We start from the raw sequence: 15,577 nt of genomic DNA on the forward strand, positions 1-15,577 counted from the left end.
AGGGGAGGAGAGAAATTGAATTTCTTGAATGCTGTTGTGCCAGACACATTAGTTATATCATTTAATCTAAGAGCTGCAGCAATGTTATAGATGAAGAATGAGAGATACAGAAGATGGGTAACATCACCCATGGTCACACAGCCAAGGACATGCATGTCCTCTATAATAAATTACTCTCTCATTCAAACCCTTGCCCAATTACCTCAGGAAAACCTCTCCAGGAACTTATTTACCTCTTTCAGTTCCTTTGTTAATCAAATCAAAACAAAACAGAAACAAAACACCCTAAGGGTAGCACTAGTGATAAACTTGAAACCAAAAGAAATGTATACATGGTGAAGGAAAACTATACCTAAGAACTTCCATAAACCTTACTGACCTTGCAAGTTTGTTTAGAATCTTCCTGAAACAATCATTGTATCTCTTTTTCTTCCAAATAAATCTGTTTGTCCTCAGGCTCCATCAGTCATGATAAATAAAACACCTACTAATTTAATGCTACTTTGATTACTAGCATTACAACACTATTTTTTCCAACATTTTATTCTTCCCTAGGGTCTTATGTATCTTTGCAGAGCAGACTAGCAACCAAAGCACCGTTTACAACTTTGTTTCTATGGAGAGAAATGCTCTAAAATTTCTAAAGAGCTAATGCACGAATACTTTGTGGATCACAATGTTTTTGGAGACTGCTAATATTTACGAAGTGAACGTTCAGAACAAAAACAGATCTTTCAACAGGCGCATGCAGGTACAGAGAGGGCTCCTTGATTCAGCCTCTTACTCCCTGCCCACTGCCCCCAAGCACACACAAAGGTAATTGGAATTCTATAAAAATTATCTGCTACTCAAGCTGTTCCAAAGTAAATTGAGGAAGGGAAAAGAAAGAAGCAGAGATATAACTGTAACCCCTCAAATGACAAAGAATATTATTGATAGCTTATTTTACAACTTTGGTTAATTCTCATCTTAATACATTTCATATAAAATTCAGCATTGCCCATTGAAGTATTGAAATTTCAAGATTAATGTTCACAATGAACAATTGTTTGCATATTATATTTTGGTTTTTTAAAAATAAAAGCAGAAACCTACTCTGATCTGGAATTTAAAGACAATTAGGAAATCAGCTATAGGAAGATTTTTATCAGAAATCTAACTTGTGGGAGCATTTCAGTATTAATTTTACATATATATGTTAATTCTTTCATTAGATTACTTTTTATTTTTAAAGAACAAAGATTATCAAAAGGATTCTTCCATAAACCTAGTACTTTCTAGAAACTTCCTACTAAGAAATGTTTTTGGCAATTTAATTTTTGAGAACTTATAACTTTATAAAAACATTTATTCACCACAGTTTTCATAAAAATATTGTCACTTTTCCTTCTGTAATCCTGTTTATAATTATCATTATATTTAATTTTAGGCACATCTATGTAAAAGTTAAATCTACCGTTTGTTAAATGTTATTCGAAAAACAGAGAAATTCAAGCAGTCAAATAAATTGGGGACTTCCTTGTACTTTGGTGGAGGGTGGGGAGATATCTCCAACCAAAACCAGGTTTTAAAAAAATTACTTGATTCTAAAGATTGTATCTTGAAACAAAAAATTTACAAATTGTCAAAGAAAGATACAGAGATATAAGCTTTGAAAAAGGAAAAGGTAAGAATTAAGTTTGCAAGCAAACTTGCAAGTACAAGGGAGTCGCTTCAGGACTGGCTGGCCACAGAAGAAAACACAGCAAGTATTTAAACAGAAAAGCTGCACAGAATTACTAAGGTTGCTAAGTTTACATTAGACTGTTCATAATGAGAAAACAGCAACTTTATCACAATCACGGTAATCCCAAAGATCATGCTATGTCTTCAGGTAGGCAAGGTAGAGAGTCTAGATTTACAGGACATATTCAAGGTTTTATTATTTGGAGACCAGAACCAGTCCCCTTCATTTTTGCTTTATATGAGGATACAAAGCGTTGTGTTTCCAACTGTAGAATATGTGCTTATGGAAAGGAAATCAGGGCAAAGTCTCAGATTTTGCTTCTACAAAATGCACGTTTTTACTTATTGAACATTCTGTACTCCTTCCTTACCATGAATACACATGGTTAGTTTTAATGGTTTTACGTGGTTAAAACCGTTAGTTGGTTTAATTTAGTTGGTATGTCTCTTCAAATACCTTCTCTGTGAATTTTTTTTACTTGTTTTAGCCCAAATATGAGCATTCCCATATGTTTTTCATCCTACCTGACACAGGCTGGCACCCTTTAATATGTATCGCATAATCAACCACCCATGCTAGCTTCTTGTTTAACAAGTCATTAAAGGCAGGCTTCACTCATAATAAATCTGTTTTATAAGAAAAACAGATAATAAGAAAGCAATCTTAAAATAAGCTACATAAAGGTAAACAAATAAACAGAACAGTCCCTTTAAAAGATTTAAACACAATATAGATGAGTCAAATTTGAAGGCTTTAGAAAAAAAAATCATTTTTTAAGTCCATATGCTAAATTTTGAATGTTTCCACTACAGGATATAGGTTAAATGCTCAAACTGGTTTGATATCAAAATTAAAGAGTGCCAGAATAGCATTAGGTTTATAACCTCCTTTCATCACCACTCTAACATGCATTTAGAAGCAGATTTTATTGCTTTTCTAGAATACTTTGTAATACTAATTTCAACATTTCTAAATATTTTGTGGTTACAAGAAATAATTCCATTCTTAAAACACAGTAGTTGAAATAGTCATTCCAAAAGAGATGATCAAAAAGCGACTGACCTTAATTCCCAGGGATTCAAACTCTTCAGCCTATCTACAAGTTGCAGTTTGAAACAAAAATTACCCTTCCATTATTAAAAACAAAAATCATTGTTTTCTTTTTCAGTCCTTCTAAACTTTGTTACCCTGCTTGCATATGATGCACTCTTCTGGGCGTAGAATTTCATAGCAGTTATTAAAAAAAAAAAACAAGCCATACAGTTGGCTTTATTAAACAATAATTTCCCATTAACAGAAACTTTGGGTGTATGACTCATTTTACACAAAACAAATAATGATCGTTAAAATGAATACTTAAATGAAAACTGTAATAAGGATTTTTAATTTTATTTTTTATTTTCTCACACAGTCTAACACCTGAAAACAACTACATTATGGGCACCTTCCTGAAAGGTGTCAGCTGTTTCCTTTTTTTTAAAGACAACAAGCAGAAACAGAGCTCAAATCACGTTTCCAGAGAAAGGTGAGGGATATAGGATAAGGCTGCTACAAACTAGCTTTCACAAGTGGGAAATGGGAAGTCAGTCAACTCTTTCTGATAACCCTTTATTTGCAGAGCAACAGGGGAATTACGAACACATTTTGTAAAATAATGCTGTCTTGAAGACAATCTCTGGTGGACCAAGTCCTTACTTCCCTCGAAGTGGTCAAATCCAAGACTTAATTTCAACAGTGTTGAAACTTATTACTTGAAGCTATGGCAGCACAAAACTGTCTTCTTTAAATGGAAAATATGACCAACTTGCATGAGATAAATTAATTTTGAAAGTGGGAGTGGGTGGGGGAGCTACACAACTTTTTTTTTTTTTTAAAGGGGGTTGAGGATGAACACGAAGACTCCCTAAGCAACCACAAAACCATTATTAAGTCTCCGGATGTAAAGGGATGTTCGACCGGACAGCCCAAAAGCTGAGCTCAAAAGCTCTCCAAATCACAGCTCCTCACCGAGGGACTTTTGGGTTAACGGCTACCGAGCACTGGGGGAATCCCTGCCTTGGGTTAAAGGAGGATAACTGGAGAAAAGACGCACGTCATAACAATCTGGCAATTCTCTGCAAGACCCTGTCCTTCTTGGCCCTCCTCCGGGCGGGCCCCGCACGGCCAGGCGCAGGTCCGAGGGGACGGCGGGGAGGTCCCGCATCAGCCCAGGCGCCTCCCCCTGCAATTCGAGACCAACCGCCCCTGGGACCCGGGCCCGAGGCCGGAGCGGGATAAGCTCCCCAACCCCATGCCCCGCCCGCCGCCTCCCGCCCTTGGCCTCCGCAGCGGGTCTGGCCACCCTCCCCGCCGCCACCCACACCCACCTCGCGCCTCCGGGCCCCGCTACCTCCCAGCCCCCGGCCGGGCCCCTGCGAGGCTGCGCTTCCCGTAAACTCCCCTCCCGGCGCTGCCCCTCCCCGCCTCGGCCCCGCCCCCGCGGGACCCTGAGCCGCTCGTGATTGGCCCGGCCGCGCCATCACTCTCGGGCCGCGTCACCGCCCTCGTTTCCGACCGCCTCGAGACCGGCAGTGGTGTTAGTGCTTGAGGAGCCGCGGCGGAGGGCGTCTTGCTTCCCCGCTCGCTCCTGCTCGCCCGCAGGTCGGCGCGCTAGCCCAGCTGAGCGGCTACCAGCGCTGCGGGGCGGCCGGGCTGCACGCGCACCCGCCAACTGGGAAGCGGAGACACAGCTAGTCCGAGCTTCGGGATGAGGAGCGGGCGAAGTTGACTAGCCCCCCCACCCACGCTGCGCCTCTGCAGCGCAGAGGTGCGCTGCCCTCTCCAGGAGGTGCCCGCGCACGGCTCTGCTCCAGGTGTGCACGGGACAGCCCGCCCCCGAGACCTGCAAACTTCACCGCAAGTCCAAAGTGTGAGCTCCGAGGGCGGTGCCGGGAGCCGGACTCCGTGCAGGGAGAGCTGTCCTGGCGGCTCTCGCGGCCGTCGGAGGGCGGAGACCGGTGGAAACTTTATCACCATCATCGTAGTTACTACGTTTTACTGTTGTTCTCCCCGCAGGGGCTGCAGCGAGCGCTCTGTCGCGCGTGTTTGTTTGCCAGAGGAGCCGCCCCGGGGAGAAGACTCGGAGGGGAGTTGTCTCCCCAAGGGATACCTGCAACTCAGGCGGGGGGTTTGGGCGGCCTGGATGCGCAGAACCCAGCCCCGCAGCCGCTGACGCCGGGCGGCGGCGAAGTTTGGCTGCTGAGCGGCGCGGCGCAAGGCCACTGGACAGCGGGCAGCCAGGCGGCAGCGGGAGCGATGCCGGTGGGGGGCCTGTTGCCGCTCTTCAGTAGTCCCGCGGGCAGCGGCCTGGGCGGCGGCCTGGGTGGGGGGCTCGGCGGTGGCAGGAAGGGGTCCGGCCCCGCCGCCTTCCGCCTGACGGAGAAGTTCGTGCTGCTGTTGGTGTTCAGCGCCTTCATCACGCTCTGCTTCGGGGCGATCTTCTTCCTGCCGGACTCTTCCAAGCTGCTCAGCGGGGTCCTGTTCCACTCCAGCCCCGCCCTGCAGCCGCCCGCCGACCGCAAGCCCGGGCCCGGGGCGCGCGCCGAGGACGCGGCAGATGGGCGAGCCCGGCGCGGCGAGGAGGGCGCGCCCGGGGACCCCGCGGCCGCCCTGGAGGACAACTTGGCCAGGATCCGTGAAAACCACGAGCGGGCTCTGAGGGAAGCCAAGGAGACCCTGCAGAAGCTGCCCGAGGAGATCCAAAGAGACATCCTGATGGAGAAGGAGAAGGTGGCCCAGGACCAGCTGAGTAACAGGGTGGGGTTCAAGATGCTGCCTCCAGTGGACTTAGCACCACTCGTTGGGGCGATTGACGGGGAGCCGGCCGACGCCGCCATCCGCGAGAAAAGGGAGAAGATCAAAGAGGTGAGTGCACCCGGCTAGAAATCACTGCGGACCCGCAGTGTTTTTCTGGGAGAAACGACAAACCTTTGAAACTCTGTAAGACTGTAACATTACAGTGTGGGGGGACATGGTTTTCCACTTACACCAGGTGCAGTATCAAAGGCTCTTTCGTTTCCATTTCAGTGTCAGAGTAGATGGGGCCAATTATTATCTGAGGTTGAATCCCGTTGTTCTTAATTCGCATGCTCCGGTGAGCATAAGCCACACAAGGTAGGTATTAAATACATGGGCAGGTGCTGTGCAAACCTCCTCTTTCACTGCCTGATCCATGGTTAATCGTCCCTGAGAGCAGTGACAGTGAAGGTTCCAAACAGCCCTCTAATGAGGCTTGGACGTGGCTTTGAAATGAAGCTTGCATGTAAACGCAAAGTATCAATCACGCATGATAGAAATGTTCTAACAGCAAGCCAGCACACCCCGCGTTGGGTCAGGTGGCCCCATTCTGCCAGGTGGCATCCTGTGTGTACTTACAGCCTATAAAGGTGAAACTCGAGAACTTCCTATCATAGGGAGCACACTGTTGTTTACTTTTCAAAAAATGGAAAATGTAAAAGGCCAGCCTACCCCCTCTTGCATTTCGGGTGTAGTCAGAAAAACAGTACTCCATGTGATGCAACAGGTTTTCCTCCACAGCAGCACAATGATGACAAACTTAATCTAGGACAAACATGGACTTTGATAAGTCTTTCATAAGTTCTTTCCTGTGTTTTTCAGTTAGAACTTGTAACATGTGGTTAGTTCATGCCTAGCTTAAAGCTGAAGAGGACCTTCCAAATCCTTTCGGACTGTCATTTTAAAGATGAAAGTTGAAGGGCCCAGAGCCCCAGAACCAGTTAGTGATTGAGTCAGGACTTGAAGCCCGGACTTCCTCTTGTCACCAGGCTCTCTGTGGACATGCCTCCTTTTACAGCTACTCTCCCCTGTGAAACTATGCCAGCCTGTTTTTTTACACAATCCAAGAGCTGCAGGAACCATTATTAAAAGCATTTCATCTCAAATCTTGATTCCAATTTCTAAAATACATTATGAATGGAAGTAATATATTTGTCATTTTTTAAGGTTCACAGAGTCTCTGTGAAAATAAATTTTGTGTTTTGACATTGGGCAGGTAATCAGGAAAGGAAGCTTCCTGATTCCCCCCCCAATTTTCAGAGACAATTTTGAGGTTGTGAAGAGGTACTTAGCTTGAGTGGCTCCAGAATGGAGGCAGCTTGATTGTTGTAGGATTTCTGATTTTAGTATAAAGACCAGATGAATTTGGTTAAGCTGTAATTGAGCAAGTTTAAGTGGATTTGGGTGCCTTTCAGTTTACCCTAGGCAGAATGCCTTGATTCATCCCTCCTGTGCAAGTAGCTTCCTTCCACAGCCCATCAGCCTTTCTGCTTTGAGACCCTTCCTCAGGCATAGAACCCTCCTAGACTTGAGCGGGGGCGGGGGGGGGGTTGGATTTTACTCCCTGTGACAACTTCTGTCTAGCAGTTTCCGTTCTCCAAGAAATCCTGTCAGTGCTGCAAAACCAGGAAGGTGGAAAAAAGTCTCTGCTTTCACCAACCATCTCCCTCTCCTCTTCATCTCTCAGCCTCCTTGAAAATAGCCAACCAAAACCCATAGATAATTTAGCCCCAAATTTGTATCTGCTTATGTTTCTCTTAAGTTTGAAGCAGTGTAATTCACACGTTTCATTCCTCTAAATTCCTGTGCGCTGCCAGTTAGTGCAGATCACAGGAAATTGTCCCAGGAAATTATTTTAAATACTAAAGATGCATGGATGTGAAAAAGCTATCGGTGCTGACCAGTAGTGATTAAAAGTGCATCTAGAGCAGAAACACTAAGACAGTAGCAGTCAATTCAGGACAGCATATTAACAGTTAGTGATTAGAAGCACTAAGACAGTAGCAGTCAATTCAGGACAGCATATTAACAGTTAGTGATGCATATCTGTCCTTATTAGATCCATGTTATCTATGTCTCTAGATCAGAAGGTCTTAATGAACCACATAAAGGAAATTTATGTAGTCTCCTATGTCCATGTGGTGCTAACATCTTCGCACCTAGATGTTTTGAAACTGCCCAGTCTTGCATAAAGTGGTTGAACTAAATGGGTTCTTTAAAATTTCTTGTTGCGGTGAGAACCCAGGGGGCAGGGAAGCCAGCATTATTAGCTTCAGTATTTAGTCAAAGGCTAACGGGAAGGAATGGATTATGGATTTTCATCAGATTAGTTCAGGCAGATGTGTTCCTTTGTAAACCAAAAAAAAAAAAAGTTACTCATGTTATTCTAAAAGTACACTGTAAATGTTCAGTTTTAGAGAGGAAAGAGTGGTTGCCCGCTGTGAATAAGGCTCTGGACTTTACACATTTAGATTCAGTTCAGGTACCACCATGTATGCCCTGTCATGGACCAACGGATCTTTGCCTTGATCTTGATTTTTATCGTTCCTGTATTTTCTAGTTCTCTTCATATACTTGGGTTCTCTGTCACACCTGAAAGTACTAACAGTTTTATGGGTAAAATTTAGAAGGTATAAGCAAGTCTCACATGTTGGGAGCTTGGACTGTAATATCTGAGCCAAACTTTCACTTTGTAAATTTGTTTTAAAGACAGCCAGTGCTATTTTTATATTGCCAACACAGCTGTGTTACTGGTACCCTGGTAAATTTTTAACAAATTTGTGCTAAGGGGAAACACTTTCTCATTTCAAATAGGATATTTATTGCCTAGCACCCTTCACATAAAGGTGCTACGTGCTTCCCAGTTCTGATCTCTGATGGGTGGTAAACATTTGATGTAAAACTTAAAGCCGAAATGAAGACAGCCCCCCACCCCATGAAAACTTTGTAGATAAATTAACTCTGGGATTTCCCTGAAATTTACAGTACACACATAGTGCATATTCTCATGAGATTGATCTTTTAAAAATTGTGCTCAAGTGGTCCTTAACTTTAAAAAGCACTGGTAGACAAACGAAGTACAGAAGTTAAAGACCACCATGGAATTTTTAGAAAAGTAGTCCATTTTTCCTTCCACCCCAACTCTTTTTTAAAATCAGGAAGCTTTTGCGGGGAGTCACTACAAAGAGCCTGCACTGTCCTTTAGGATTAGAGCCCTAATTATCAAATTATCAGTGGGATTCCTCCCTTCTCAGACTGGAACTCCTACCAGTCTAAGTGGGGTGGGGGTGGGGAGGCTGACAGCCAGCTTTGGGCCTATCAGGTAAGGCTTTCGGACCAGTTAGCTGTAGGGTCACAGTTGTCTTCTCTAGGTTTCTCCAAACAGGCTTTAGTTTTTAATTCCAGAACTATTTATAATAAAAAGTTGAAAGAAAATTTTCATATTGATGGCTAATGGTGCATATATATTTTTATGCCTTACACTAGCCTTAGGTTGTTCTTGAGTCTATAATTTATGTTAACTACTGACGATTAACCCTTTTATTAAAGGTCAGACATAGGAATAATCTACCTTGACCTATTAAAACAAGACATTTTTTATTTGAAACTTATTTGTGTGGGTAGTAGTGTGGAAAATAATATTTGCAAAATAAGACCACAGTTTGAAGACCTGAGTCTGAAGGAGCTTAGATGTCCTTGGGTTACCTTGCCTGTTCTGCTCACCCTGTTCTGAAACACACTGGACATTGAACATGGGCAAATGCAAGATTTCCCTACTCTTTGGACCTTTCCTAGAGCAGGTAGGTCATGGAGTGTTTGTAAGAGGCTTCTCTCTTTAACAAGTAAATAAATAAATTAAGGTGTCAACAGTGTATGTATTAGAGTAGATGCTGACTGTTGAACATTAATATACAAAAGAAGGAGAAGATTGTTAATGGATAATCAGTTATGCTCAACTTAATTTTCTGTAAGCTATTGATAATTTGTCTGGGAGGAGTATTCTGTCCTCCTCATATTGGGTAACTTAACATTCTTAACATTCATATAAAGGAACTCTATATAGGACCTAGAACCTAGTTTAGGCTGTGGAAAAGAGGTTAAAAAAATGCATTTTTGAGTAAATGCGTCTGCATCTCTTAGGTGAGCTAATAATCTAAACCACTTTGAGAAATTTATGCTAATATTTCACATGTGTAAAAAGTGTCTCTGGATGAGATCTGAATTTGTTGGGCTTCAGCAGCTTAGTTAACATATTTGTATTAAATTATTTAATAAGCTATGGTAATACAAATTCTTTATTAGAGAGCGTTTAAAGCATGTGTCTCAAGGTCAGAGGGGAGGAAACCCAACAGATCAGTGTAAGGGCTAAATATACATGGGTAGATCAGCACGGCACTGGACCCTGCTTATACCTCATAACCCAGTAGAGAACCTGTGGCCTTTTAAGTTCTTTATAACCTGCAAAACCACAAAAATGTATGTGTTTGTCAAAGGTAAGTTTTGGTTGGTCAAAATAGGAGCAGCCCCCCTGTGGGCTCCAGGGATACTGTGACATGCCTTTTCCCTAAGTAGGCAAAAATGATACAGGAGAAGCCAATGTTTGGTAGTTCAAGGAAGAGATTCTTTCTTTGGGGAAACTAAGTCTTGACTTTTCCCTCAGTGTTCTTTGTCTAGCACCTTGTTTAGTGTTAAATAATTGAACAACCTGTAGTCCCCCACCCTTTACTACTAAATATGTTTAAAGGTCCTTTACACAAAGTCTGCAAAATTTTTTTTCTGTTACCAAAAATATGCCTTAAAAATTATAACTCTGATTTTTAAAAGTAAACATATGCTCTAAGCCATAAAATATTGTATCTGAATGAGACTTTAGAGATAGCTACAATAGAGGCAACTGAGATGCAAAGATTGTTCTGGAAATCACTTTGCTAGTTAGTGGTAGAGTTGAGAATAGAAGCCCAATCCTGGATGGAATGTTGCTCATTATCCTGACATGGCTTGTCTCCTAAGTAAAATGCCAGAGAGGTGTATAAATTGACTGCCTATATTCATTATTTGCAGACACTAATGTCAAGTGAGTACAAAACATGTACAATCCTGCAGTATTATAACTTTGACCTCGTATTAGTTAAGTTACATTAACTATAGTAATTAAAAAAAACAAAACTTACTAGGGGCATAATTCAGAAGGCCTCTTTTTAAAACCACCCAGGGAAAATTTGATGACATCTTTTTCTCCTTATAAAGATATCTGCAGGAAACAGAGGCATTAGTAATCGTTCAATTGGTCATTCTTTACAAAGAGAGATGGGGGAGAAATAGGGAGAAAAAAAGAGAAAAGGTGTGGGCCAACTTCGAGGAGCTCTTTTAAACTATAAATGTACATGCTCTTTGGACATTGTGCAATGCATAACAGAAGAATGGAAAGCTAATCTGAAGGAGTATGTGTTTTTAAAAGTAGACATATATTTAATGATATCACTTATCTGTGGAATCCATGATATATGACAAACTAAGGAATATAACAAAAATGAAGCAGACTCACAGATATAGAGAGCAAACTGGTGGTTACCAGTGGGGAGAGGGAAAGCGGAGGGGGGCAATATAGGGATAGGGGAATAAGAGGTACAAACTATTAGGTATAAAATAAGCTGCAAGGGGATGTTGTATAACATGGGAATATAGCCAGTATTTTATAATAACAATAAATGGAGTATAACCTTTAATCACTGTACTATACATCTATAACTTATATAATATTGTACAGCAACTACACTTACATTTAAAAAAAAAAAAGCAGACATACATTTAAAAATCACACCAATCTGTGGTCTCTTCATTATAGGAGCACATAGTTCTCTTCACCCAAGTAGGTCCTGGAGATTCTCTGGATGATTTTTACCTGCCCCTGCTCCATTCATTTGCAACAACATGGTGTTGTGAGAAGGGCTAGTTTTGGGAGTCAGTTGATTTGGGTCTGAATCTGGCCTCTTCCATTTACTAGCTTTGTGACCTTAAGCAAATTGCTTAATCTGCCAGAGCTTCAGTTTTGTCATTTGTAAAATGGAGGTAGTAAATGTACACTTTGTTGGATTGGAAAGTTTAAATGTGATCATCCACACAGAGCACTTAGAATGGTATCAGGTATGCAGGGAGTGTATAATAAATGTTGCTTGCTGTTCTTACTGTTATTAATCACTACCTAAAGCCATCAAGCGGAGACTACATTGTTTCAGCTACTGTTTAATACATGAGGGAAGTGAGTAAGCATGTTTCAAAAAGTTATCAAAAACAGTTTAAATTAGGTTTGCTTAAAGGGATACATTTCCAGTTCAGGATGATCATTCCAGACAGCTATGATTTTACTGTGCTACTGTCAACTCTGATTTTCTCACATTCCTGCCAAATTCCAAAAAACTTTTGCTATCCTTAAAATTACATACTTTTCCAGCTTCTGTAGTTCAAAATATGTGTTAAAGAATTAGTCTCTTTCTCACAGTCAGATGTGCTTGTTCCTGAAGTACCATCTTCTCAGAATGATCACAGTTCTTGAGTTACTTCCTTAAGCATTGAAATTGTTCCCCGAAATAGAGAAAAAGAGGGATTAAGTAAAATGCATTTTAACCTGTTTTGTCTTTGGAGGAATGTTTTTAAGAAGTAAGAAGAAAATTATTTTAGGTTTGGCAAAAATTTATGTAATTGTGGTCAATTCTATAATCAGAGCTCAGTCTGTCACCTGGTAGTCAAAATTCACATAAATCAGCTGTACTTCGTAACTCACAGATTTTGGCCTTTTTTGAGAGCTTTGAAATTAGATTTATTAAGGTATCAGGCCCAGAAGGACCTCAGAGATGCTTAACCCCGGTACTCATTTTACATATGAGAAACGGGGCCCTGTGAGCTGTGACTTCCTGAGATTCCCCCAGTGCACTAACTACAGAGCTAGAAACTGCCTCTTAGCTCTCAGGCCCCTGTGAGATGCCTGTGACATCTTGTCTCTAATGAGAACATACGCTTTGGAGGCTGGCTGGCCTGGCCCTCCCTCCTCCTCAGCCCTGTAGCAGGCCAGCAGCAAGAAGCCCACTGAGACCGTCCTAGAAGGAAAGCAACCCTGGCTAGTTCCTTTGCTCTGCAGAATGCAGCAGCACTGCCCACCCCCCCCCCCCCCCCCCCCCCCCCCCGCCCCACACACTGAGTCCTGATAAAGACTTCTGTGATCATTAGGTACTTGAAAGAAAACCAAATGAGATTAAGGCTTAAGAGCATTGAAAAGTCGCAGCCCTCATTCCTGTCATGAATACTCTGGCAGTTGCTTTAGGTACATTAGAGCCCAGCAGAGCTGCAGATAATCCAGAACAGAGATAATGAAATTAAAAAGCCCATGTAGCCTTTGTTACTTAGTTGACTTTCGTAACTAAAACACTGCCTCACTTCCTTTTTACTGCCAGTCCATTTGTCTCCCTCGCTCTTAAGCTTATCAAAGGCCCAGTCCCTCATTTGCTCCTGTACTCTCTGGTCACTGTTGTTCTACATCCTTTCATACAGTGACACGCAGGTCATATTATATTAACTTTGATTTGTTAATATTATTAACATTTATATTAACTTTTAATTTTTATATTATATTAAGTATTATATAAATACTTTTTTATGTATTTATATATGTGGGTCTCCCATTAGATTGTCCTGTCTCCAGTGCCTAGTGTGAAGGTGCTTAGTATGAGAGAAGGACTGGAAGTGAGGGGATAAAAACCTGGTGAAGGGTGCCGAGCTCTGCGGGGGTGGCTTAATAATACAGCGCACTATGCACTAAAACAATCTTTGTTGCAACACTTGCCTAGGCCAGGAGTTTATGAGAAAAGGTGCAGTAATAATGACGTACATGGGCCTGTGAATGATTGTGGTTGAGACATGAACTTGGGCCATCCAAAGACCATGAGCTATTGCTGGAATCTTCATATCTGCCAAATCCTTTTTCATGGAAAGATCTTTTTTTGGGGCCCAGCTGTGTGGCTTGAGGGATCTTAGTTCCCCGACCAGGGATCGAACCCGCCCCCCCTGCAGTGGAAGCTTGGAGTCCTAACCACTGGACCGCCAGGGAGGTCCTGGAAAGGTCTTTTCAAAGTCCCATGAAGAGCACTTGATTCTCCTAAGGGACAAGAGGGTCCAGAGATAGGAGTCCAGGGCTCATGGTCTACACTGGGGGTGGCCACGTCCAGCTTCCCTGAGCTGATGTTTGAGCCATGATTGACTCTAGTTCCTCTTTCACAAGAATACGTGCTGCAACTACTAATAGTGTTTAGTAGTTGTGTTTCCTCACTGTATGTCTGTCTGTTGGGGCACAAAGCAAAAGGACAGACCTGTGGAATGATGAAGGTAGCACGGGGTGTATACCTAGTCTCAAAGTCTCATTCCCAGCTGCCTGAAATTTCACCATCAGTGCCTCCCTTTTGTTGATGTATTGCTTCTTAAAGGCTGCTATTAAAACAATATCACTAAACTTGCCCAGCAGAAATTATTATACTTTGAGATTTATCTTAACAAGGGTGAGAATGGGTTTGTAAAAGAAGCAAGTATCTTTCACTGTGTTATTTCATTATAAAGTAACACTTGCTTAGGAAAGAACATTTTGAAAGTACACAGGAGTAGAAAAAAGAAAAAAAAAATCCTTCACAGTTCAATCACTGTCACAAGCAGTGTCAACACTTCCTGCCCCAACATATAGGTTATTTTTTCCCCCAGTTATAACCACACTATGTATACATGTTTTTTTTAATTTTCTTTTACTGAAATTTTATGTAATTTCATAAAATTACAGTAAAAGAAATAGAAATATTTCTAGTATATGAAATAGAAGCATCATAGTTTATTTAACCATGCCCTTGGACCTGAACATTTAGATTTTTTCCAGTTTTTTTTAATTTTAAAATGCTGAGATAAACACCTTTGTCCATTAAGATTCCAGCTCATTTTTCATTGCTGCCCCCAACCCCATGAGTAGGATTTCCCCTTAAATTCCTAGTAAAGGAAATGAATAAGTCAAAGGATCGTAGTACATTTTGAGGGATGACTTTCCAAAAACAATGTTTACTTCCACCTGTAATGTAGTGAACCTAGTCTTGACTCTATAAATTTCATGGGTGATGAAACAGTATCTTATATATTTAATTTTCCTTTCTTTAAGCAGCATTCCCTCCTGAGTTGGGTGACTAGTTGGATTTCCTCACTGTGAGTTGTATAGAACAAGGAGGCTTTTAAAGAAGCAGGATTGGGACGAAGGCAGAGCTTGGAGACTAAGAAGTGGGTGTCAGAGAAGATGGATCTGTCAGGCACATGGCTCCTGAAGGGGGCAAAGTCCTGAAAGGCAGTGGACAGCGTTGTCTACTAAACACAGCAGCAAAATTTGCCTCTTCCCTGGGCTGGACCCCTAGGATTATAAGTGCCCTTTATTGATAGGAGTACCTACCAAGCATGTTGGAACAGCCTGCCTTCCCTCAGCCAAGATGCAGCCCACCAGCTTCCAGCAGCTCATCTTCATTGTTATCGTTGGGTTTTTGCATCACATATTTGAGGAAGATGTTGGCCTCTCTGAAGATCTGGGAAAGGAGGGATGGAATCTTCTTTTTTAGAATTCATCAGGATGGCTTCCTAATATTTTAAGATCATAGTTGAAGCTCAGAAATGGTCCAAATAGAATTTCAGAAGTGGTTTGTTGTTTTTTTTTTTTTCGTGGTGCCAGAAAATGGCAAGTCTGACAAAGCTGAATTCTTAAAGAAGAAAAATTAACCAAAAGGAAATTGTCAATAAGATTTCAAAGCAATATACATGTTGACGTTTGAAGGGGCAGGCTGGTCTTATATATTAGAGGCCTTTGGTGTCTTAAATAGGATAAATGTGCATTTTGTCTAAGGTATTTTATTTTAGAATAAAAGAAAAGCATGATTTATTTATGAAGTTTAGGCTTTTTTTTTTTTTTTTTGGCTAACTCCAAATAAACGTGTTTTTAGTCATGCTTTT

The 15,577-nt window shown here is 41.8% G+C and overlaps 1 protein-coding gene across 5 annotated transcripts in view; it reads left to right on the plus strand.

Moving 5' to 3' along the window:
* Positions 1-4,283: 4,283 nt before the first annotated feature.
* MAN1A1 (mannosidase alpha class 1A member 1) overlaps positions 4,284-15,577 on the plus strand; it is a 178,576-nt gene continuing 167,282 nt past the window's right edge. For 2 of the 5 annotated variants that reach the window (XR_007470618.1, XM_049695519.1), the window contains exon 1: positions 4,284-5,629. Coding sequence is in view for 4 of the 5 variants with exons in the window: in XM_049695519.1 (XP_049551476.1) it covers positions 5,021-5,629 (609 nt within the window). In the remaining variant the exon portion in view is untranslated. The remainder of the gene's footprint in view (positions 5,630-15,577) is intronic. The other 3 variants (XM_049695517.1, XM_033408113.2, XM_004263874.4) reach the window with 3 other exon arrangements.

This window comes from Orcinus orca, chromosome 12 (assembly GCF_937001465.1).
Source record: "Orcinus orca chromosome 12, mOrcOrc1.1, whole genome shotgun sequence".
Taxonomy (NCBI): Eukaryota; Metazoa; Chordata; class Mammalia; order Artiodactyla; family Delphinidae; genus Orcinus; species Orcinus orca.